At 52.9% G+C, this 24,569-nt stretch overlaps 3 protein-coding genes across 8 annotated transcripts in view; 2 read left to right on the forward strand and 1 right to left on the reverse strand.

The window, feature by feature from the left end:
- Nucleotides 1–17,637, forward strand: part of TOP6BL (TOP6B like initiator of meiotic double strand breaks) — a 62,108-nt gene extending 44,471 nt beyond the window's left edge. Inside the window, exons 9-15 of the mRNA XM_069066446.1 lie at nt 372–528; nt 1,290–1,430; nt 10,427–10,548; nt 11,257–11,367; nt 13,449–13,547; nt 15,307–15,373; nt 17,293–17,637. Of these exons, the coding sequence (XP_068922547.1) occupies nt 372–528; nt 1,290–1,430; nt 10,427–10,548; nt 11,257–11,367; nt 13,449–13,547; nt 15,307–15,373; nt 17,293–17,552 (957 nt within the window). The 3' untranslated portion in view covers nt 17,553–17,637. The remainder of the gene's footprint in view (nt 1–371; nt 529–1,289; nt 1,431–10,426; nt 10,549–11,256; nt 11,368–13,448; nt 13,548–15,306; nt 15,374–17,292) is intronic.
- Nucleotides 17,638–18,293: 656 nt separating this feature from the next.
- On the forward strand, nt 18,294–20,358 carry RCE1 (Ras converting CAAX endopeptidase 1). 2 transcript variants are annotated; one of them, XM_069066455.1, is made up of 8 exons: nt 18,294–18,551; nt 18,769–18,871; nt 18,969–19,052; nt 19,128–19,206; nt 19,448–19,615; nt 19,702–19,773; nt 19,851–19,913; nt 19,987–20,358. In XM_069066455.1, the coding sequence occupies exons 1-8, from the start codon at nt 18,367–18,369 to the stop codon at nt 20,220–20,222; spliced, it is 990 nt and encodes a 329-aa protein (XP_068922556.1). In that variant the 5' UTR covers nt 18,294–18,366; the 3' UTR covers nt 20,223–20,358. The 2 variants fall into 2 exon arrangements, with proteins under 2 accessions (XP_068922556.1, XP_068922557.1); XM_069066456.1 differs by having other exon boundaries at nt 18,307–18,551; nt 18,973–19,052.
- Nucleotides 20,359–21,770: 1,412 nt separating this feature from the next.
- PC (pyruvate carboxylase) overlaps nt 21,771–24,569 on the reverse strand; it is an 87,650-nt gene continuing 84,851 nt past the window's right edge. For all 5 annotated transcript variants that reach the window (XM_069066448.1, XM_069066449.1, XM_069066450.1 and 2 more), the window contains 6 exons: nt 24,170–24,419; nt 23,772–24,016; nt 23,033–23,212; nt 22,686–22,934; nt 22,472–22,612; nt 21,771–22,376 (listed from right to left, as the gene is read on the reverse strand). In XM_069066448.1, coding sequence (XP_068922549.1) covers nt 22,128–22,376; nt 22,472–22,612; nt 22,686–22,934; nt 23,033–23,212; nt 23,772–24,016; nt 24,170–24,419 — 1,314 coding nt within the window. In that variant the 3' untranslated portion in view covers nt 21,771–22,127. The remainder of the gene's footprint in view (nt 22,377–22,471; nt 22,613–22,685; nt 22,935–23,032; nt 23,213–23,771; nt 24,017–24,169; nt 24,420–24,569) is intronic.

Raw genomic sequence — 24,569 nt, forward strand, 5'->3', positions numbered from 1 at the left:
TCTTCCCAAGGCACACCCAAGTAATGCTCCTGGAGAAGATACCAGGGTCTCGTCCTAAACCCCAGAGTCCTGAGGGTGTTTGGGAGGAGGCCACAACTTTCTAGTATTTGGGGAAAGGCCGAGTGATATGACTGCATCTAGAGTCACAGAACCACAGAATGTCAGCGCTGGAGGGAAGCCTAGAACAATGACTAGCAGCTGAAAGGGGTATCAGAACTAATACCCATTTTTAGATGGGAAAACTGAGGCCTAAAGAGGTTAAGTCTTAAATTTGCAGGGTTAATCTACAGGAAGTATGAACCAGGGTGTTTATTTGTTATAATACATTTAATACTGAAGATTTAACACCAAAATTTGGTATTTTTCTTTAGCCATTATATGTATTTCTATATGGACCTTCAGGTCTGCCTCTAATATTTCCAAATCAGGAGCATCCATTAACTGTCTTTGATGATAATTCCTACCTTTTTGATTGGAAGAAATATCACTTGTGTGCAGCACCCAACTTGAATATCAGTTTGGAAGAAGGTATGGCTCACTCTTGAAAAACCCTAGAGATGGGAAGAAGGGAGGGAAGAATCGTAGATGGCCCAGGCAGAAGTCAAGCCCAGGCCCGTTGGCATGTTAGGTAAAGCTGTTTCAGAAAAAAGTAAAGGTTCTAGAGAGTAACATTTGCTTTTTTTGTGTTGGTGGATGGATCTTTGGTCATAAGACAATAGATCTCCAGAGAGAGGTGGGTGGTTCTCTACATCTCAGAGGAACAGAATGGTTTAATGACAAGAGGTCAGTTAGGCAAATCCCAGGAGCTTTTCTCTTTCCTGCTTTAATTTTTGTTTTCAAACTTTCCAGTTTTCCAACCTTTTCCAATCTGTGGGGCTACTCTGAATTGCCTGGTAGTAAGCCTGGAACTTTTTCAGTTCTTAGGACATAAACCACATTGGGAAAGGTTTTCTGATCCCACAGGATACTGGGGCTCAGGGCCAGGACGGCCTTGGGTAGGATCCTGTGGATTTAGGGTTTTCGGCTTTTCTGGCTCTATTCTGGGGGCCCTAGCCATTGTAACCACATTATGTTTTCCCAGTTTTCTATGGCAAGTGACTTTGTTGTTCTCCATGGATTCTGCCAGGCAGGTTATTTTATAGATGTGGAAACTAGAAAGGAAACTGACTCGCCTCCATGTTTCTGTTTCCTCTTCAGCATAAGCTTCATTGCTGGGGCAGACTTTTTAGCCCCGGAATATTTGAAAACTATGCTTATCTTACAGTGTCCCATAATATCTCATTCCTTAGATTTAGTGCTTCCTGATGTGAGTTATTGGATTGAGTCCCATGAAAGGAGCCAGCCCCAGGACCTGAAGGAACAAGTTCTGCTGCTCTTTCTCATGGTGGATTTCCACAGTGGATTCCCAGCTCAGCTGACAGAGGCCTGGGGTAGGTGGAAGAGATCAGAACTGTCCGTTCATGACAAAGGCTTCAGCCAACAGTGGTCTAAGGATTCTGATCTGTGACTGGGAAGCATGGCCCTTGTGCAGCACAGTCAGCATGGCTAAGTGAATTCAATGAACTTTTCTCTAGCATTTTGAAAAATAATTCTCTTTGACATGTTACGGAAGTGCCTATGTATTCCCAGATCATCTGCACCTTCCGCTATCTGGATAGCAGCCCAGCTATGTGTGCAGCACCCTGTGAAGCCCTACTCCCAGGCCTCTGAGGGCAGTATCAGAGGCCCTCCTCATCTCAGTGCCCTCCCACACACACTCCCCGTTTTATCCTGCAGGGACCAGGTTTGTGCATAGTTGTTGGTGTGTGGTCTCTGTCCCTCCACCTCCAGCCCAGCTTCCCCAGGCCCCCTAGACTATGAGCTCTTGGCAGTATGGGCTGTTTTTAGCTTTTCTTTGAATCCCCAACACTTAGAATAGTATCTGGCAGAGAACGGGGTTTTATAATGCTTGCTGACTGGAAGAAGACCTGTGTTCAGATCCTGTCAGACACTTACAACCTGTGTTACCTTGGGGAGGTAAACTAGCCCCTTTAGATATTCATTTCCTAATCAGTAAAATAAGGGAGGCCAGTTCATTGACCTCACAGGTTTCTTCTGCCTTTAAGCCTCTTCTTCTATGAAGCTAGAAACGTTTCAAGTATAGGTCTGTGATAGATTTTTATCCTGTTGGCTGAAGACCAGCTTTGCCAAAGTGACTGAGGCTCACCATCAGGTTGGTGGCAGTGTGAGGTGGAGGGGGGGTGTATTTTTCAGTCACAGCAGCTCTCAGAGATTTTCTGCTCAGTCTCAGAGGAGTTTGGGATCCATGTTGGCAGAGGGAAAACCCCCCTCTGATGAGATCAGAGATCCTACAGTCAGCCAGTATGCTTCCCCTGCTGCTGAGATGCCCCCCTCCCCCCAAGCCTGCCCGAGGCCGTGGCCAAGCGACCTGCAGACACAGGCTGTGCCCCACAGTGCCATGGAAAGAGTGCTGGACCTGGGTTCAGGTCCTGCTGTAGCCTAGCGGTTGTGCAACCTTGTAGTTACTGTGGCCTTCAGTTTCCTTCTCTATAAAATGAGGGCTTGGGGGAGACCTCTGAGGTCCCTGACAGTTCTGAGTTTCTGTGGTTTTGGGAGTGCTGTTCACTTGGGTCATTTTCAGGCCTATGATAAGATGCAGCTATCTACAGTAATTAGAGCCAGGGGGTGATGACCCCCACAACTCACACAAGGGCTCCTGAAGCAAATCATGAAGCTTTGCTCTGAGGAGGGGAGAAGGGCGTGTCCAAGCTTAGGCCAGTGTTGATACCTGAAGCACGAGTTCTTGGGCTTACATGCTTCAGGAAATGCCAGGACTCTTGGAGCCCCGAAACTAGAAGGAGAGGGCTCCTCACCCTGTCCATTAACCAATCAACAAACATTTATCCAGCACCCAATAGGTGCCAGGCTCTGTTCTACTAAATGCCAGCGATAGTATATCCCTACCTTGCTTTCTTACCAGGCACTCCAGCCCCTGCTCTGGGGCTCTGAGCTGCTGGCTGGTAAGAGCTGGACCACCTGCACTGCTCTCTGGCCTTTCCTGCCCTCCCTTGTGTACAAGCTCCCTGTCTCTGCTCCTCTCACCCCAAGCTCCCTCCTAACTCACCCGTTCTGTAAAAGTTCAGTTTTATTTTCTGTTCCAAATTCTCTCCCTTCTTCCTTTTCCACCCATTGAGAAGGCAAGAAAAACAGAATCAGTTATAGATATAGTCATGGAAAACATTAGCCCTGCCTCCCTCCCCCCAAGAAAAAGAGAGGAAAAAAAAGAGAAGAAAACAAGCTTCAAGCCATATTCCGAGTCCCATCAGCTCTTTATCTGGAGGTAGATGGCAGATGGTAGATGGAGGTAGGTGTTTTGCTGTGAATCCTTTGGGATTGTGGATTGGTCATTTTGCTTACTGGAGTTAATTAAATCTTTCAAACACTTTGAAAGCACTGTGACCCTCAAGTCAGGGAGACCTGAATTCAAATCTAGTCTCAGACACTTACTAGCTGTGTGAACTTGGGCAAGTCACTTAACCTCTGTTTGCCTCAGTTTCCTCAAACCTAAGATGAGGAGAATAATGGCACCTCCCTTGCACTGTGGTTGTAAGGATTGAATGAGATGATGTTTATAAGGTACACAGTACCTGACGCATTGTAGGCACTGTATCGATATTTATTCTCCTCCCCCTGATTAACTTTACAATACTGCTGTCACTATGCAGCTGGTTCTGCTGCTCTGCTTACTTCACACTGCATCGCATCACATGGGTCTTCCCAGGTTTTTCTGAAACCATCCTCTTCATCATTTCTTACAGCACAATAGTATCCATCACAACCATGTACCACAACTTGTGCAGCCATTCCCCCATGGGTGGGCGTCCCTTCACTTTCCAATTCTTTACCACCACAAAAAGAGCTGCTAGAAATATTTTTATACATCTGGGTACCATTTGAGCTATCTTTGATATCTGGTAACTGGTAAACAGACCTAGTAGTGGTATCGCTGGGTCAAAGGGCATGCACAGTTTAATAGTTTTTAGGCCTGGTTCCAAATTGTTCTCCAGGACAGTTAGTCCAGTTTCCAGCTTCACCCACAGTGCATTAAAGTACCTGTTTTCCCACAGCTTCTCTGGCATTTGTCATTTGCTTTTTTATTAACTTGACCAATCTGATAGATATGAGGTGGTACCTCAAAACTGTTTTAACTTGTATTTCTTAAATTATTAGTGATGTAGAGCATTTTTCATACAACAATTGAGAGCTTGGATTTTTTCATCTGAAAATTGCCTATTCATATCGCTCGATCACTTCTTAGTTGGGGGATGACTATTATTCTTGTAAAGTTGACTCAGTTCCCTGTATATCTTAGAAATGAGGTCATTATCAGAGAAACTTTCTGCAAAGATTCCCACCCCCCAACTCCCCTACCCCCGCCGAGATTCCTGCACCTGTTTTTGGGCAAAAACTTTTTAACCTTAAGTAATAGCAGTTGTCTATTTTGCCTCCTATAAACCTCACTGTCTCTTGTTTGATTCCCTTGCCATCCATTTGGCAGGTGATTTCTTCCATGCTTCACTAATTTGCTTATGATGTCGCCTTTGTTGTCTAAATCACGGGCTCTGTTGGGTTTTTCTTGGTGAAATGTTGGTCTATACCTAGTTTTTGCCAGACTACTTTATGGTTTTTGTTGAAGTCAGTTCTTTTCCCCATAGTGAGGATCTTTGGGTTTAGGACACTGCTCATTTGCATTTATATATTGTGCATCTAATCTGTCTCACTAATGCACCTCTCTATTTCTTATCCAATACAAAATTGTTTTCACAATTACAGCTTTGTAGTATTGTTTGAAATCTAATGCTGCTAGGTCCCCTTCCTTCCCATTTTTTTCATTATGTCACTTGATATTCTTGGTCTTTTGTTTTTTTTCTTGCTCTCTAAAGAAATCCTTTGCTATTTAATTGGTTGTTGTTATTGTTCATCCGTCTCAGTCGTGTCCAATTCTTCATGACCCTGTTTAGGGTTTTCTTGGCAAAGATACTAGAACAGTCTGCTGTTTCCTTCTGCAGCTTATTTTACAGATGAGGAAACTGAGGCAAATAAGGTTTAATGATTTGCCCAAGGTCACATAGCTAGTAAATATCTGAGGCCAGATTTGAACTCAGGAAGATGGGTCTTCTGACTCTAGGCCTGGCACTCCATCCACTGTGCCACCTAGCTGCTCATTTAATTAGTATGGCTAACTAAATAGATTAATTTTGGTAGTATTGTCATTTTTATGATATTGGTTCAGCCTAGCCATGAGAAATGAGTATTTCTCCAATTATTTAGATGTCTTTCTCCATGGGGTGTTTCCTAATTATGTTCATCTAGTTTTTGTGTCTTAGAAGGTAGACTCCCGAGCATTTTGTGCTGTCTGTAGATATTTTAATTGGAATTTCTCTATCACTTCCTTCTGGATTTTGTTGGCAATAATCAGAAATATTGATGATTTGTGTGGGTTTATTTTATAACCTGCAACTTTACTGCAATTGTTACTCATTTTTATTAATTTTTTGTTGACTTTCTCTAGTTTCTCTAAGCAAACTATCATATAATCTGCAAAGAAGTAATAGTTTTGTTCCCTCATTGTTTATGCTTATTCCCTCCATTTTTTCCTCCTTGTTTTATTGCTATAGCTAGCATTTCTGGTGCAAAGATATGATGGGGATGATGGACATTCTTGCTTTCACTCCTGATCTTACTAGAAAGGCTTCGAACTTATCCCCTTTATAGTTAATGCTTGTTCTGTATTTTAGATAGATACTACTTATTTTAAGGAGAACTCCATTTATTCCTATGCTCTCTGAAGTTTTTAATGGGAATGAGTGTTATATTTTGTCGAATAAAACCTTTTCCCACATCTATTAATACAAGTGATGTTTTTAATTTCCCCAATATTGAACCAGTCCTGCATTCCTGATAAATCTAGCCTAGTCATATAGTGCTGTAGTCTCCTTGCTGATGCTTTATTTAAATTTTTTTGCATCAATATTTATTAGGGAGATTGGTCAATAATTTTCTTTCTTTTTTAACCCTTCCTAGTTTAGGTATTATGACTATATTTGTGGGCTATAAAACTGCCCAGCAATGCCACTACTAGGTCTATATCCCAAAGAGATCAAAGAAAAAGGAAAAGGACCTATATGTACAAAAATAGTTATAGCAGCTTTTTTGATGGCAGCAAAGATTTGGAAACTGAGGGAATATTCCTTAATTGGGGAACGGATGAACAAGTTGTGGTATATGATTGTGATGGAATACTACTGTGCCGTAAGAAATGATGAAAGAGGTGGGTTCAAGGGGCGGCTAGGTGGCGCAGTGAGTCGGAGGACCCGAGTTCTGTTCTGGCACACACACACACACACACACTAGCCATGTAACCTTGGGCAAGTTACTTAACCCCAATTGCCCTCCAAAAAGCAAAAAAAAAAAAAAAAGATGGGTTCAGAAAGACCTGGGAAAATTTATGTGAATTGATGCAAAATGAAGTGAGCAGAACCAGGAGATCATTGTACACAATGACAGCAACATTGTAACGACAGCCAACCGCGAAGGACTTAGCTGCTGTGACCAATATAGTGACCCACAATAATTCCAAAGGGTTCGTGGAAACTATCCGCCTGCAGAGAGAGAGCTGATGCACTCTGATATTTTCCTTCACTTTATTTTTCTTGTTTTTTTTTCTCACAAGCTAATGTGGAAATATGTTTTGCATGACTTCATATGTACAAATGGGTATCGTATTGACTTCTCAGTAGGTAGGGGAGGCCCTGGAGGGAGAGAGAGATTTTGGAACTAGAAATAAAAATTTAAAATAAAATTTAAAAAAAGACTGTGTCATAGAAGGAATTTGGTAGGGCCCTCTTCCTTGTTTCCCTATTTTTTCCAAACAGATTCTGTAGTTTTGGAATTAATTGTTCTTTTAATGTTTAATAGAGTTTGTTTAGTATCTTTGCCAAGAAAACCCCAAGGGAAAGCATTGGCATGCTATGGTCCATGGAGTCATGAGGAGTTAGACACAACTGAATAACAAACAAGAATTTGTTTGTAAATCCAGCTAGTTTTTTTTTTTTTTTTGGTAAATCCCCAAGTTTTTTTTTTCCTTTTGAGAGTCCATTTATGGCTTGTTCAATTTCTTTTTCTAGGATAGGGTTATTGAAAAATTGTATTTCTTGTTCTGTTAGTCTAGGCAGTTTATATTTTTGTAAGTATTCATCCATTTCATTAAGATCACTAGTTTTATGGGCATATGGTTGGGTGAAAAGTCGCCTAATAATTGCTACTATTTTTTCTTCAGTGGTTGTGAATTTACCCTTTTCATTTTTAATACTGGTGATTTGATTTTCTTCTTTTTTTAAATCAAATTAGTTAATGGTTTATTTGTTTTATTGTTTTTGTCTTTTTTCAAAAAGCTAGTTTCATTTGTTTGGTTAAGTTCTTTACTTTAGATTTTGTTAATCTGGTTTTCAGAATCTCTATTTTGGTGTTTAATTGGGAGTTTAAAATTTGTTGGTTTTCTAGTTTTCTTTAGTTGCATGCTCAATTCATTTATTTGCTCTTTCTTTTATTGATGATCAAGTAGGCCAATATATTTAGACTGTAGATTGAAAGAAAACAAAACTATTCTCAGACCTTTTGTGTTATTGAGCTGTCTGGTTCCTGAGGACATTGACATTCTGAGAGAAGACTTGTGTCATCTCAAGACTCCATTAGAATCTAAACATAGCATCTTTCTGATTGCTCACTTACATTCACCTTTTTATGTTTTTCCTGACTTAGAATGTCTACTCAGCTCTGATCTTTTCATCAGAAATGACTGGAAGTCCTCTATTTCATTAAAAGCCTGTTAAAACTTCCCCCTGTAAGATTATATTCAGTTTTGCTGAATATGTTATTCTTGGTTTTAAACCTACATCTTTTGCCTTTTGGGATATAGTATTCTAAGCTTCTTTGTCATAGTAGCTACTACATCTTGTGTGATCCTGACTGTGGCTCCTGAACAATTCTTTGTCATGGTAGCTACTGCATCTTGTGTGATCCTGACTGTGGCTCCTTGATACTTGAATTCTTTCCTTCTGGCTACTTGCAGCATTTTTTTCTTTGACCTGGAAGCTGTGGATTTTGGCTGTGATGTTCCTGGGAGTTTTCATCTGGATTTCTTTCAGGAAGTGACCAGGATTTTGTTTTTAACTTTGCCTTCTGGTTCTTATGGATATGGGGAATTTTCTTTCATTGTTTCTTGAAATACAATATCCAGGACTTTTTTTTTGATCATGGCTTTCATGTAGTCCAGTGATTCTCAAATTATCTTTCTTTGATCTGTTTTCCACACCAGTTGTTTTTTTATAAAAGATATACTTTATTCTGTTTTTTTAGTCTTTTGCCTTTGTTTGAGTGTTTATTGTTGCCTCATTGCCACACCCCACTAGAACTGTCCCAGCAGGAGGGCTAAACCAGGTTGAGGATAACCAGTAGGCCTCAAACCCTTCAGTGAGTTAGGGGGTGTCTGCCATAGGCATGTGAAGACTTCCCCTGGTGGAAGGGGGGATGAGAACAGTCTGTTCCAATGGCCACGAAGGTGGCCAAAGTGGGAGCTGGTCAGACATGGAGGACACTGAGGCATCAGCCGATGCCTCCTGGGCCATCGCAGGTCGTCCTGACTCTTTCCTCCCACTGGACTTTGATGTCGCAGGAAGAGAGAGGGAGGTTGACACCTTTGTGCAGCCCTGCCTCACTTCGGTCCAGTCTATGCAGGGGTCAAGACACCACCCATGTTGTCCTTGGTCCTCTTCGGAAGCTGAACAACAACATTGTTGTCTCACGGTTGTCTGTGTGGTTCACTTTAATTTTCAGGGAGTTTATTGCTTAGGCAATTTTCATGACAAGCTATTAATTCCATTTCCTATTCTTTCTTCAATTGCTCTCATCCACTTTTCCTGTAGCACTCTCCTTTAGTTGATAAAAAAAAAACATTTCTAAAGCCCTGCTTCATGTCTTCAGAGATTCTAGGTGGTCCCATGCCTAAGCTCTGCTTTCCTTTGAGTCTTTGCTTGTAGATGTTTTAGACTCATCCTCTTCCTCTGTATCTGTGTCCTGGCTGTGCTTGGCACTAGCACAGCTCTTTATTTTGGGGGCCCCACTTTCTGAATTCGGACATTGTGTTGGGGACAGTCTGTGTGTACTTCTGGAGTGAATACTGGCGCCTTTTGGGGCTCTGATTTATATTCTCTGGGATTCTGCTGCCGTTTTCTTCAGGTATAACTACTGCCTCCTGGATTCCCTGGCTTCCTTTAAGTCCCTTCGCCACCTTCTGAAAAAAAAACCCTTTCTGGGGCCTGCAGAGTGCTGGGGCCTCCCACAGCTGGTGTCTCCAGTTTATCGCGCGTATTTCTTGCCTGAGCAGAGCGGTCTGGACGGAGCATCGTGTGCTGGCCCGTGAGCGCCTCCAGGGCAGGGACTGTTTGTTTTTGCCCTTCTTTGTAACTCCAGCACAATCATAGGTTTTGTTGTTCAGTCATTTCTGTGACATCCAAGTACTTGTGGCTCCATTTGGGGTTTTCTTGCCAGAGACACTGGACTTATTTGCCATTTCCTTCTGCAGCTCATTTTACAGATGAGGAAACTGAGGCTAGTAGGGTGAAGTGGCTTGCCCAGGGTCCCACAGCTAGGAAGTGTCTGAGGCTGTATTTGAACTCAGGAAGATAGAAGTCTTCCTGACGTCAGGCCCAGAGCCATCTGGCCTCAGGTATTTACTAGCTGTGGGATCCTGGGCAAGTCATTTAAACTCTCTTTACCTTTTCTTCAACTTTAAAATGGGGATATTGATAGCACCTTCCTTGAAGAATCAATTAGATAAGATTAGTAAGTGCTAGATAAATGCTGATTCCCTTCCTTTCCCTACCAAAGAATCGGTGGCAGAGTGTTCATTAGCTGGGGAATGGCTGAACAGCCTGTGGCTCATGAATGTGACAGGAGCCGTTGCACTCTAAGAAATAACAAAGATGGCAGATTGATAGAAATGTGGGAGGACATGGTTGGACTGAGTGAGGGGAGCAGACGCAGGAAGCTAATCTGCCCAGGAACCCAATCCCAGAGATGAAGATAGCCCTCAGATGTGGCACAGCTGATGAGTGGTAATGATCAGTGCAGGGGCCATGTAGAAAGGGGGGGGGCTATTGGTACCGTATGTTGCATATACTCTCAGACCTCATTTCTGTGTTGGATGGCTTTACTTACCTGGATTCAGTGGGGAGGGGGCACAGTACATTGGGGATTGACTGGAAGAAAAGCCAAAGATATCAGCAAAGCTTAAAAAATGTCTGTAGAATAAGGGAATGAATGTCTCATTCTAGGTCAGAGCTATTCATCTTCTCTCTCCCTTTAGGGATGCAGTCTTTGCTTCTAACTCATCTTAACAGCATCCTACTGGAGAATCAGAGCCTGGTCCAGGGCGCTGTACAGATGGCTGTGGACCAGGCCTTGGGACAGCACCACCAGGTAGTCAAGGTAAGAGAAGGAAATGGTTTCCCTTGGCTTCAGGTCCCTTCCCCCCTCCCCTCTTGTCCCCTCTGGCTAGGAGGAACTGAACCCCACCTCCACCTGGGCCCTGTCCCTCCCTCCCCTCCCCTCCCCAGCCCCACTCCAGCACATTCTGCAGCTCCCCTTGGCTGGAACCCAGGTGGGTCGGGAGCCGCAGCAGTCAGCACAACCTTGAACAGAGGGACTGATGTGTGAGCACTCAGTGCACACATGCCCCCCCCCCAGGTGCACCCACACATGTAGCACACAGACAGAACAGTGCTCATCATACCCCCATGTACATGCACACGCTACACGCCAATGACCTCTTCCTGGGACTTGCTGCTTGCCCCTCTGTCTCACCAAGTTTTCTTCCCTTCTCTTTCTCATCACTAACTCACCTTACTTGCTTGATTTCTCTTATTTCATCAGTACTTTTCAGGGCAAAAAGAAAGAGCCCTCAAGTGGCAAAAACCGATGGAATTTTGTTTCTCAAAGTTCTTGTTCTGAGTCTTTGTCAACAAGGCTGTTATTTGAGGCAGAAAAGTTTTCTAGGATTCCTTGAAATGTCCCCGTGTCCTTAGAACGTCCCCCATTGAGGAGATGTTTCTTTTCTGCCCAGCATCCCTGAGTCCTCTTGGGGAGGGAGGCGTCATGACACCAGCGGCCCTCTCCCCTTATTCCCATACTCTTTAGGCCCAACAGAAATTGCAGGCGTCCATTCCAGTGGCGGTCAGCTCCATCCTCAGCATCGTGGCTGGCAGCACCAATGGCAGCTTCCGGACACTTTGTCTCCAGGCCCTTCAGGTTAGCAGGAAAAGGTTGTCATGGCTATAGCATCCCAGAGGGAGCCTCGGGTTCTAGTCCTGGCTCTGATGCTCCTTACCATACAGTAGGACGTTGGCTGAGTCACTTACCTCTTGGGCTCTCAGTGTCTTCATCTATAAAACGAGGGAGTTATACTTGGTAGCCCCATAAAGCCCCTTCGAGGTCCAACAGTCCAGGCTTTAACATGGATCTTTCATCCTCACAGCTCCTCAGCATTTGGGGCAGTGTGGTGAATGTCATGCACCTTGTGGACTGACTGTGTGACCCCAGGCTAGGCATGGGACCCTTATGGGTCCCGGTCAGCCAATTAGGAAGCACTGTGCTAGGCACTGTGGGGGGGAACTGGGGATACAAAGACAAAACACAGGAAATTCCGCCCCGGGCTCCTCTGGCAGTCAGGCCTGAAGCAGGTGGCTGGCTGCCTTCGGGAGGGGGGGGTCTTCATCAACAAACACCCCCCACCAAAATAACTGCAACAACAAATAAGGCCATGGGACAGGGATGGGCAGACACCAAGGCTCAGGGCAAGGGATTTGCCAAAGTTACTTATAGTCGCTCACATGACTGAGAAGAAAAGGGTGAGGCCTCATCCTGGGACCGAGTGGCTGCTCCTGTGTGCTTGTGTGTGAGTGTGTTTGGGGATGGGGTGTGAATGCGTGTGAATGTGGTATGGTATAGGCATGTGGGAGTGTATGTGGGTATGTGTGTGAGCATGTGGTGTGTGTAAAGACAGTGTCTACACATATGTGGGAGTGTGTATGTGTGGTCCACATGTATGTGCTGCACTGGGAGGCTGTGTGTGGGGCACCTCATAGGCCTTTGGCCTCCAAGCCGGATGAAGAGGATTTCTGACAGGACAGAGGGGCCAGGGGAGCTCTGTGGGAGGCCCAGGCCTTGCTCCTTCTCACTGGCCTCCATCACTCCCAGCCAGATGGGGGGCTGGGCTTGTCTTGCTCCCCCTCATCATTCCCTTGTCTGTCTGTCTCTCCCCACTTTCTCTGTATGTGTCTGGGTCTCTCTCTTTCTCTGTGTCTCTGTCTTCCCCACCCCCCCCAGTGTTTCCCATTGTTTCTTGGGTTACAGCTGAAGCTTGTCCCCTTCTGAAGTGTGGCGTACTTAGCAAGCCTCTCGTGTGCCCACTCAGCGTCAGACACAGGCTGGGGGCCCTGCCTCAAGGGGCTTCTAGTCTGTCACCCCCCGATTGCCTGGCGAGGATGAGGGAGGACTTCCTGGAAGAGGTGGCCCCCAGAGCTGAGCTTGGAAGGAAGGCCCCTCTGGGGCACAACAGCCCTCCTGCTCTTCTTCCCTTTGGGTTGTCTGACCCAGTGCCCCCAGACTGCTCCAGCCTTACCTTCTCGGGCTCCGTGGTGGCCCCGGGCAGACCTGGGAGCTCCTCAGCCCCTCTCCCTGCTCCTGCCCGGGCTCACAGCAGCCTTTGCCAGGAGGCTCCTCTCTCCTCTGGCTTTTCCTGCCAGGCCACAGCGAGAGCCCTCTCTGGCTCCTGACCTTGTGCACCATCCTCACGGGCGCTGCCCCCTCCGCTGGCAGGGCTCTCTTGTTGGGGACCTCACCCCACTGCAGGGCCATGAGAACCAAGGGAGAGGCCTTCCAGCTGCTCCGGAAACTCGGAGGTGCTGGGCCTGGCCACCAGGCTTGGGAGGAGGGAGGAGCTGGGTAAGCTGGGTGAGCGGCCAACCAGGGTCCTCGAGGGAATGGCTGGATAGATGGAAGCAGAGAGAGCCGGGCCCGGCCTGGCCCAGGAGGAGCAGGGAGGCCGGAGGGGCAGCGGCAGCAGAGGGCCCGTGCTCTGGGAAGGACCCTGAGGAGAGGAAGGGACTGGAGACTGCAGGGGCAGTCTGCTGGACAAGATGGGCGGCCAGGGTACAGAGAAGAAGCCGCTGGCTTGGTGCCCAGGAGAGGCTGAAGATGGGGCGAGGGAGCTGCTGCCGGGATGACGTGGGCGAGTCTGCTGCACGCGGAAAGCCCCTGCGCCTCACTTTACCACCCAGGGCCCTTCAAGGCCAGGGGACCCTTGGTGATTCTGCACATTCGTCCTTTAGGCAGCCGACACCCAGCAGTTGAGGAGGGGCCTGCACCAAGCCTTCCAGCGCACTCTGCCCCGGCGCCTTCTCCATCACTCAGCCTGTGACCCCAAGAGGGTGAGTACACAGGCGGCTGCCCCCTCTGCCGGGGGGGCGCCTCCTGGATCCAGACCTGCTGGACAGCTGCAAAGGTCACACCAGCTTGGGGCCGCCCATGCTGGCCTCCTCATAGCGCAAGAGCGACACCCAGTGGCTGCATCTCAGAACTGCAGCTCCAGGTCCCGAATCGCTTTGTCTCTGACTCCTCTGACCAGCGAGGGCTAGGATTGGGGCCTCTATTAATGGCAAATAACAGTTGTACCTTCTAGTGCATCCTGAGAGCTGGGAGGTCACTGGTGTGGCTGCTGCCCCCGGCAAAGCAGGAGAAACCTTGCCATGTGGACATTGTGCTGACCCGCCCTCTCTGGTGGTCTCTCTTTGAGCCTGTTGGGAAGCTTTTCTGAGTCAGGCCTGTAGAAGCTTGCAGGCCCCTGGCCTGGGTTCTGACACACTGTGTCTGCTACCTCACTGAGCATGGTGGAAGGACTTTACCGGAGGAGGAAGGACCCAGGCATGAACCCCTCAGTCTGTCCAGCAGGGAGGAAGGAGGCTGCTCAGGAGAGGAGTCTTGTAAAAGAGAATCAGACATAAAGGGTGTCAGGACTGGAGAGTTGAAGGCTGGTGGTTAAGACAGAGGCCTAGAAGAAAGCTGGCATGAATGGGAAAAGCATTTAAGTGCTTACTGTGGGCACATTCCTGGGCTAAGGGCTGGGGACTCAGCTAGAAAAGTCAGACAATACCTGCCCATTTCAGTGGGGGTGGCCACATAGCTGCCACAGCCGTTGGGGAGCAGCAGCAGCCAACCAGGTGTCAGGTCACTTCTTTGATATAATTTCCACTGATAAAATCACCCCAGCTCCTGATGCTGAAACAGATGGGGCCAAGGACTTAGGGGGCCACAACTTTCCGTTTTGGGTCCCTACTCACTGTGGCTGCAGTCCCTGCAGGAGCAGGTCTAGACTGTATCTCCCCAGGAACTGCTTCCCAGGATGATCCCAGTGGGTGGAGGCCAGGCTCTTGGGCTCAGGCCCTGGGCTGTCCCCATCAGGGTCTGAAGAGAGATGGGGACAGAGGTTTAACTCACCTGCCTGGCATAGGCTGCCTCTTTTGTCTCCCTCCTTCAGAATCAAAGGATGGAAGAGTAAGCCCAACCCTTCTGTGCCTTTTCATGGGTGGGCCTTCACCCCTGGAATGCAATACGAGCTGGGACCCAACCAAATCGCTGCTTGACATCCTTAGTGTGGTGTGACAGGGTCAGCAGAGACAGAGGCCAAGGGCATGCATCAGTCAGGCGAGTGCGAGGCTGTGTCTGGGCCTTTGGGCCTCCCCTCTACAGAAACCACCGATGGTGGCACGGCCAGTGATGGAAGGCCTTCCAGAGCACTTTTATTTATGCAGATCAAGCTCAGAGAGCTGGTCACAGTGTCATAGACCGGTCAAACCCAGGGCTCTCCTAAGTCCAAGTCCAGTGACCCTTCCACCATCCTCTGGGAATGAACAGGTGTAGACTGACCCCTTTGACTAGAGGCTGTCAGATAACCAGGTCCAGCAGGCCGAGCGGGCCCAAAAGAGGTGCCCAGGGGACAACTGCCTGGTGAGGGAACAGGTGCTTCCTGAAGAGGCAGAGCTCCAGCTGGGACTCAGAGGGAAAGGAAGGCATCCCAGTTTTATGAGGTGGCTGTTTCGCCTCACACAGCTTCTTTAGGAGGAAATCCCTCTAACAGGGTTGTGTCTTGTTGCTACTAAACTCACTTGGGGTTTCTGGTTCTCTGACCAGCTGCTTCCTGAGCCGCCCAGCACGGAGAGGGAAGATGGGGACGAGAGACTAGAAGAGTCACTGCCAGGTGAGGGTCACACTGGCACGCACACACCACACGCTCACACGTGTACATGATGCACACCACACACATACACACGTGTATATAATGCACACACCACACACTCACACGTGTATGAGGCACTCACATGTGTACATGATGCACACTCACGTGTACAATGCACACATCACACACGTGTACATGATGCACACACCACACACACATGTACAATGCACACACTACAGCGTACGATGCACACACCATACACTCACACATGTACATGATGCACACTCACACGTGTACCTGACACAACACATGTATACATGATGCACACACCACACTCACACATGCACATGATGCATACACCACATGCTCACATGTGTACATGATACACACCACACACATACACATGTGTACATTATGCACACACCACACATGTACATGATGCACACACCACACATGTACACTGTACACACCACACAGTGTACGATGCACACACCATACACTCACGTGTACCTGATGCAACACTCTCACACGTGTACGTGACACAACACACACATATACATGATGCACACACCACACTCACACATGCACATGACGCATACACCACACACGCATGTACATGATGCACACATGCACGTGTGTACATGACACACCCCACATACATCCTCACACGTGTACATGACGCACACACTACTTTGTAGCTAGCCTTCCCAGAGTCCCAAGTAAGCCTTCTTGGGGTGCAGCAGTAGGAAGCTTGTCCTTTAGGGGACAGAGGACATGCAGAAGTAGGGAAGGCTATGCTGGCCGTTTGCAGCCAGGCCAGCTGCCCTCTTGGCTGCAGCACAGTTTGGGGCTCTGGAGTTTGCCATCCTGGGCCAACACCGCCTTGCCCATCGTGGCTGTTGTTAGCACAGGTGTTATCCTAACACACAAAGCCTCCAAGCCCACAGCCACAGAGAATTAGAAACACAGGTTGGGTGGGTGGTCTCCTGTTTGCCGTCCCAGACTCCCAAGTCACCTGAACAGCATACTGAGTGTGGCAATCTAGGCACTTTCAAAAGTCCAGTGTCAGTCCAGTATTTTAAAAGCATCAACCACAAGTGTATTTCACATGGCAGAAAGTGCTTTGTAATGTGAATATTCTCTATTTCACAAGGACAGACTTACACAGGTTGGGATCAGGTAAATACCCAGTGGGGCTAGGAGGGCCACATGTCTGTGGGCGAGAGCTTTACCAGTCAGGTCCCTGCAAGCATCACTGTCTGACCATGTCATGAGAGCCCCTCTCACCTGCCTTTCTGTAGCCTCCCTTCCTCTTGGCCTGTGTGCCACCTCGGCTCTCGCCCCCAGCCTGGAAGTGCTCCCTCCTCCCAACTGCTCGTTTTCAGAAGCTTTTCCTCCTGCACCCTTCAAATCACATAGATGCCAGTACCAGCGGTGGCATGGGCCTGCAGGGGCCATTCAGCATGTAAGCTCCTTGAGGGCTGCCCGGGCTTCCTTCAGTCTCCCCACTGCCACAGTGGATGGAGAGCTGGCCTCCAGGAAGGAAGAAGGGCTAGCATATCGCCCAAGGTCCCCCGGCCAGCTACAAGCTGCAGAAAAAGCACAAACCTGCCACCCTCCAGGAAGTTTCTCCTCTATATGAACATTTGTAGGCCCTAGCATGGAGCTTTTGACAGACATTTAAAAAGGTTTGTAGAATAAATCCCGAAATCAATATGGGCTGTAATAGCCGGACTGAGCCCATTCCAGACCATGAAGAATGGGCAACATTGGCATGGAGGCCTAGACCCTTTTAAGTAGGAGGAAGCAAATGAACGGAAGGGGGAAGGCTGAGTTGGGTCGGGTGCTGGGGAGCCCCTGAAAAGCTACAGGAGCGGGGAGGGCGCATGCTGGTCCCCTTGCCTGGCCCCAAACAGGCTGAGGGCTGGGGTCTTTTCCAGAGAGTACCTGTCCAGGAGAGGCTCCGCGGCCCAAGAGGCACTGCCACGGAGGGGGTGGGGTGAGCCCCGCCGAAGCCACCCAGCGCCCTCTCGGACCGGGGCCCCTCTGCTCCCAGGCCAGGGGCAGCCGCGGGGAGGTAACCGGGCTCTGGGGCGGGGAGGTGAAGGTAGGGGCTCCCGGCAGCTGGGGCGAGGGGGCGGGCAGGCCGGGTCAGAGCCCCAGCCCCCGACAGCCAGCCCGTCCCGCCTCCTCTTCCTAGGACATGCTGTGGCTGCAGGAGGTGTCCAACCTGTCCGAGTGGCTGAGCACCGGCCCGGCCGGCCCCTCGGGGGGCAGCCCCCGGCCCCGCTTCTTCCAATAAAGGCACCCGCCAGCCCAGCCGTGCCCCTCAGTCGCTGCGCCGGTCCGAGGTCGGGGAGCGCGGGCGGGGGATGCGCAGGCGGGGCCAGAGGAAGGTGGGGGCGGGCGGGGAGCTGGGGGGGGTGGGGGGATCTAGCCTAACAAATCGCGAGCGGGGGGCGGGGCGGGGGGGGGGGGGGGGAAGGCCGGGGGGGGGGGGGGGGCGGGGGGCGGGCAGGGGGAGCAGGCGGTGAACGCTGAACTGCGGGTTGGAGGGCGGCGGGGGCGGGGACGGAGCCGCGGAGCGGATGGGCCGGAGCCGGAGGGACGAAGGGCTGGGGGGCGGGAAGGGGGGCGGGGCCAGGTAGTACTCCAGGTCGAAGTCCGAGTCGATGTCCGAGTCCGTGTCGGTGTCCGAGTCCGAGTCGGACGGAGGCCGGGGGCGGCGCGGGGCCGCAGCGCGCGCGGGCGGGGCCCGAGCGAGGCGGGGCCGCGGCCGGACCAGGGCGGGGGCGGGTCCGGGAGACCGCGGGGGGGGGGGTAGAAGCCGGAGGGAGGCGGGGCCCGAGCGAGGAGGAGGCGGGGCCCGAGGGGCGCAGAGGCGCGGCTCCGTGCGACGTCGTGACGTGGCGCTGCACGTCCCGAGGGCCCTGCTGGAGCCTCCTCAGCGGTCGCCGGGTGCGCGTCATTGGTGCGCGCCGCGCCGGACTCGGCGGCTCCGGGTACAGAGCGCGATGGCGACGCTGGGTGGCGACGGACTGCGGCTGCTGTCGGTGTCCGGGCCGGAGCCGGAGCCCGAGTCGGCGGCGCTGAACGGCGCGGGTCCTGGCCTGTGCTGCTGGGTGTCCGTGTGCTCCTGCCTCAGCCTCGCTTGCTCCTACGTGGGCAGCCTTTACGTGTGGAAGAGCGAACTGCCCAGGTGCGGCGCGGGAAGGGGGGGCGGGACCTGCGCGGGCGGGGCGGGGCTGCGACCCTGGCTTCCGGAGCAAGGGCCGGTGCTGGTGTGGACGGGGGCGGGGCCTCGATGACGGACTTCCGGGATGGGACCGGAACTGACGGCAGGCCTGCAGAGGCGGGGTCTGCCCCGACAGGGGGCGGGGCTCGGAGGCTCCCCACACAAATCTCCCCCTCCCCAGGGACCATCCCGAGGTCATCAAGCGGAGGTTCACCAGCGTCCTCGTGGTGTCCAGCCTGTCTCCGCTCTGCGTGCTGCTCTGGCGGGAGCTCACGGGCCTCCAGGTCCGGGGGGGGGGGGGGGGACTTGAGGGGGGCTAGGGGGCGGGGCCCGGCCGCCGGGGGCGGGGCCCACCTAACGCCCCTTCTTCTTGGGGCTTAGCCAGGCATACCCCTGCTCACCCTGATGGGCGTCAGGCTGGAGGGCCTCTTCCCCGCCGCTCTGCTGCCGCTGCTGCTGACCATGGTGCGTCCGGGCCTGGGGGGCGGGCGGGGGCTGGGGCGCGGTCCCTCCCCGCCCTGAGCCCCCGTGTTCCCCCAGATCCTGTTCCTGGGCCCCCTCCTGCAGCTCTCCATGGACTGCTCCTGGGACTTGGCCGCTGCGCTGAAAGTGGCCCTGGGTGAGTCTGGGGGCGCCCGAGGGGCGGGGGGGAGCCCTCCCTAGCCTCAGTTTCCCTGTCGTTCCTTGCGGCTCAAGCCTCGCTGTGGCTGGTTGTGGAACCTTGGGCCAGCCCAGCTTCGGTTTTCTCTTCTGTGAAACGGGGACTCGAGCAGCTGGGTTTCACCCCGCCCGACAGTGGGACCCCCGGGGCGGGGGGCGCACGGGGCCCCCCAGCGCCGCTGACCCCCGCCCTCGGCCAGCCCCCCAGGCCTGGGCGCGGTGCCTGACGGACATGCGCTGGCTGCGGAACCAGGTGATCGCCCCCCTGACGGAGGAGCTGGTGTTCCGGGCCTGTATGCTGCCCATGCTAGCACCCTGCACCGGCCTGGGCCCCGCCGTCTTCACCTGCCCGCTCTTTTTCGGCGTTGGTGAGCTCCCGGACCAGCCGGGGGGAGGGCCTGGCGGGGGGGTGCGGCTGCCGGCCGGGCTCCCCAAGTCGCCCCTTCCCTTGCAGCGCACTTCCACCACGTGATCGAGCAGCTGCGTTTCCGCCAGGGCAGTGTGGGTAGCATCTTTCTGTCGGCTGGTGAGACTTGGGGCAAGCGGCGCGGGTTGGGGGGTGGGGATGGGCTGCTGGCCACTGACCCCGGCTCCTCTCCACAGCCTTCCAGTTCTCCTACACCGCTGTGTTTGGGGCCTACACTGCCTTCCTCTTCATCCGCACAGGTGGGTGCGCCCCTGGGGGCGGGGGGAGGCACCCAGGCCCGCTCTGCTGACCCCTGGCTGTCCCCCTCCCCAGGACACCTGATTGGGCCGGTCCTCTGCCACTCTTTCTGCAACTACATGGGCTTCCCCGCGGTGTGTGCGGCCCTGGAGCACCCCCAGAGGTGCCCGCTGCTGCTGGGCTATGCCTTGGGGGTGGGGCTCTTCCTGTTCCTGCTGCAGCCCCTCACGGAGCCCAGACTGTACAGCAGCCTTCCCCTCTGCCTGCTCCTGGACCGAGCTGGGGAGTCAGCCACGCCACTGTGCTCCTGACCTCTGTTCCCTCCCTACAGACTCTCATGGGCTCCCCAGCCCCTCACCAGAGAGGAATGGGGGACCGAGGGCAAGCTGGGGTCCCTGAGATCTCAGGAATTTTGGGAGGGGGGCTCGAAGCCGGAGCTAGTTGAACCCCAAGGACTGAGAGAAAGGTGGTCGGGATCCCAGGCTCCCCTTGGGGCCCTCAGCCCCTCCTGCACTGTGCGGCTCCTGGGCCTTGGGGAGGCTGCTCTAGGGGTAGGAAGAGCAGTTCTTCCGGCCTCCTGGGGCTTTCTCCTCTTTTTGCATCAGACTTTGTATTCAGATATTAAAGAGTTTTAACTTGGGTAACTTGGAGTGGGGGCCAACCTTTGGCAGCTGGGCTGGGAGTAAACCCGTTGGCCTCCTCTGACATGGGGCCAAATATTGGAACGGCCACCTCAGTGGGTGGCATCTGTGAGCCAAGAGCGGTGCTGAAAGCCCATGGAAATGCTGTTCGGCCTGTATGGTGAACCTGCTGTGTGCTGGGCCCCCAGTTCTGCCCTTCCTGACTCCTTTGCTGTGGGCACTAGTTCAGCTGGGAGCAGGGGTGGGGCTCAGCCGAAACCGACTAAGGAGGAGCTAAGGGCCCCTCCCAGCCTTGCCCTCCACCTTGTTCTGGGGAAGACTGGCCCTGGAGGTCCTTGGGCCAAGCCATCCCTAGCTCAGGAAAGCTGGGCCTCACTTAGAGCTGTACCCCCAGGCCCATCTTCTGCTCCTGCGTCCCACTTGGCCCATGCTGGACTTGGACCCGCCTCGGATGCTTTCTGACTCTATGTCCTGGGCAAGTCACTTCATCTCAGTGACTCAGTTTCCTCATCTGTACGAGGGTTTTGGATTCGACCTCCAGGGTCCCTCCCAATTAGTAAATCTGTGTTCAGTAAGGGTCAGTCTGTTCAGCCTGTCTCGGAGGTGGTTATGAGGGAAAAGGGCAGCTTGAAGTTCTTGGAAAAACACAAATTCCGGAGGGGCTGCCCAGCCTGTGGGGCAGGCGTGAGGCCCCATGCTGGGTTACCAGCTCCCAAAGAGGATATGCCTGGCTGCTTTTCTAGGAGGCCTATGCTGAGGGTTGCTCAGAGGGCCAATGGATGGATGTCCTCAGGGTATGGACTTCCTGTCAGGGTCCACAGCTCCCCATGCTTTCTACCCCCAGACACAGTCTGGGACACAAGCCCTCGGTGGAGCTGGACGACAGCCTTGGGAGCAGAGGTGCTGGTCACTGAGGACGGGAGGCCCCATGGGAGTCTTGACCAAAACCCAGCCTTCGGGCCAGAGCTTCCTCTCCCTGCGGCCACTGGCTTTCTTGCCCCTTGGGCTGTGTGGGTTTGAAGGCCCCCCTGTCATTCCTCTGGGCTTCTCTTTGCAAAATGTGAGGCTGCTTCTTGGGATTCTCTCTGAGGCCTCGACCAAACCCTGGGGTTCTCCCTTAGTGCCCGGCCCAGCCTGGCCCCGGATGTTGCCATTCTTGTTTCTTGTGAGATCCAGAAGCCTGACATTAACCTGGAGAGCAAAGAACCAGGCCGCAAGGAGATGACAATCTGCTTTATTGAGTGTTTGAGTCTGTCAAGGCTGAAATGCGGAGGCCTCGTCCCCCTGACCTTCCTGGCCTGGACCCCCACTTCCCCAGAGAGAGGGCACCAATTTGGCAAAGAAATGCATCCTGCATGTGGCAGGACATGATGGGCAGTTTGGGAAGGGGAAGGCAGAGAGGGAGGGCCCTCTCGGCCCCCTAGCCGTGGAGCAGCTGGTCCCGGGGCGGCCATAGTGGCCGGGTGAGCTGCTCTTTCCCATGGCCTGGGACTCCCAGGCAGCAGCATCATCTAAGAACGAGGGGGGAGAGTGGGCCTCCAATGCTAAGGCACTGGGGACGAGGGAGGACGGGGGTCACTCAATCTCCAAGATGAGGTCATCCCCCTCCAGGGTCATGTCCCGGGTCACATGAACCTTGCTGATGGTGCCCTCCAGGGGCGACGTCACCACGGTCTCCATCTTCATGGCGCTCAGCACACACAGTGGCTGCCCCTTGGTCACCTTCTCCCCTGTTTTCACCTTGATGTCAATCACTTTGCCAGGCATGGGAGCCCCGATCTGGCCCTTGACGTCCTTCAGGGCCTTGGGATGGAAATGCATCTCCTGCAGATAAGGTGGGAGAGCCAGGCTGTTAGAACCCCATACACGGCCCCCCCCCCCAGGCTGAGAGCCCTGCACCCCGATCCTGGGGCCCCTACCTTCATAGCCTGGGTGTCCTTGACGAGGATGGAGCGCACCTGGCCGTTGAGCTCAAAGAACACCTGCCTCTGGCCGGCCCGGTTCAGGGCCCCCATGGCCAGGGCCTTAATGTGCAGGGTCTTGCCTCGTTCCAGCTCTACCTGTAGGAGAAGAGGGTCAGGGCACAGAGGGCGGGGCCAGGGCCGGGGGTCGCAGGACGCCCCTCCTGCTCACCTCAAACTCCTCGGCGATCTTGGGCCCTTGCAGAAAGAGGCGGGTGTCAAGGCACTCCAGGGGCCCGAACGTGTTTGTGAAATCCTTGAATTGCTGGAAGACGTCTGGGTACATGGCGGATGAGAGTACATCCTCTGGGGTGATCTCCTCCCCATGGCGCTCCTCCAGCTCCTTCTCTAGTGCGCCCAAGTCTAGGGAGGGCAGCGAGGCCCCTGGTCGGCCCTCTACCCGGGGTAAATCCTTCAGGACCTGGGGGGAGGGAGGAGGCCACCCAGTGGCGGCTCAGTCAGTCAGCGGGTGCTCCAGCCTCCCCCCCCCCCACTTGCCCCCGTCTCTGCCCCATCCACCTTGGTTCGGAAGGGCTCGGGGAAGCCTCCGTGGGGTATGCCAATGTATCCCTGCAAGAACTCCACCACCGAGCGGGGGAAGGACAGCTCCTCAGCTAAGTCCTCAGCTTCAGCCTGGCTCAGCCCGTTCTGAACCATGAACTGGGCCAGGTCCCCCACGATCTTGGAAGAAGGTGTCACCTGGGGCAGGGGAGCAGGAAATGAGGGCAGGACACACAGACATGGCCAGACTTGGGGCCCCTTCCAAGCAATGATGCGGGCCCTTGGCAGGGGAGTTAGTCTCCAAAGTGGCGCCCTACGCCTCAGTCTTCACCCACCCATCCCAGCTTCCCCAAGGCTCTTGGACCAAAGGCCTTTTTTAGGTGTGTGACCCTGGGCAAGTCATTCTGCCTTTCAGCCTCAGTTTCCTCATCTGTGAAATGGAGGTCATAATAGCACCTTCCTCCCTGGTGCCTGGGAGAATTCTGTGAATTAACAGTGCAAAGCACTCCCTTGCAAACGTTGAAGTGCTAGTTAACCATGGGAGAAGCCTGGCCACTCTTTCCCATCTGTCTCCCCTTCCCTCCCCAGCTCTGCTGGATCTCACCCATGGAAAGCCAGGCCCCTGGTGCTGTGTGCCCCGCCCTCCTCCAAGGGCCCTTCTGGCTCAAAGACTGGGGTGAGACTTCCCAAGACTGGCCTCGGCTGCCAGGCTCTCCAGGAATGAGGCCAGGCTCAGGGGCTAGTAGCGCCCCCTCACCTTGATGAGGTCCCCCAGCATCTGGTTGGCCTCCACATATGCCTTCTTGACTTCCTTGAACTTGGACCCCAGCCCCATGCTATGGGCCTGGAAGTGCAGGTTTGTGTACTGGCCCCCAGGGATCTCATTCTCGTAGACGTCAGAGTTACCAGACTTCATGGTTGCCGTGCAGTCAAAGGGTGCGTACAAGCCCCGGGCCCCCTCCCAGTATTCACTGTAGTCAAATACCCGCTCCAGAGGCACCCCTAGAAAAGCAGGGCAGAGGGGCTGGGAGCTGCCCCCCGGAGGCTGTGTCCCCCCTCCCCCCACCATTTGGAGGATCTGCAGGAGCTCAGGGAGGTCGAGGCAGGACCCCACTTGGGGGCTTTGCTATGAGATGGGTTCCTGAGCCTCTCTACCTGTGTCCAGAGGGGTCTCCTTGGTGCAGGCCACCACGGCCCCCATGCTGGGCTGGGAAGTAATTCCTGACATGGAGTCGACCGCCACATCGACCACGTCAGCCCCTGCCTCGGCACAAGCCAACATGTTGGCCACGCCCGAGCCGGCCGTGTCATGGGTGTGGATGTGCAGGGGAAGGTCTGGAAAGCGGTCTCGGAGGGAGCTCACCAGCATGGTACAGGCTGCTGGCTTCAGAAGGCCGGCCATGTCCTGAGAGGACAGACAAGACCCAGAGAAGAGTCAGCATGGATGGGCCTAAGGAGAGGAGACACTCTCCCAAAGGGGCAGAGAGGGAGGATGGATGAAGGGAGGTGGGGGGGGGGGGGGGGGGGGGGGGGGGGGGGGCGGGGGGGGGGGCCC

Source organism: Petaurus breviceps, unplaced genomic scaffold, assembly GCF_028583685.1.
Source record: "Petaurus breviceps papuanus isolate PSGF00001 unplaced genomic scaffold, PetGlider_PUasm1.0 90721, whole genome shotgun sequence".
NCBI lineage: Eukaryota > Metazoa > Chordata > Mammalia > Diprotodontia > Petauridae > Petaurus > Petaurus breviceps.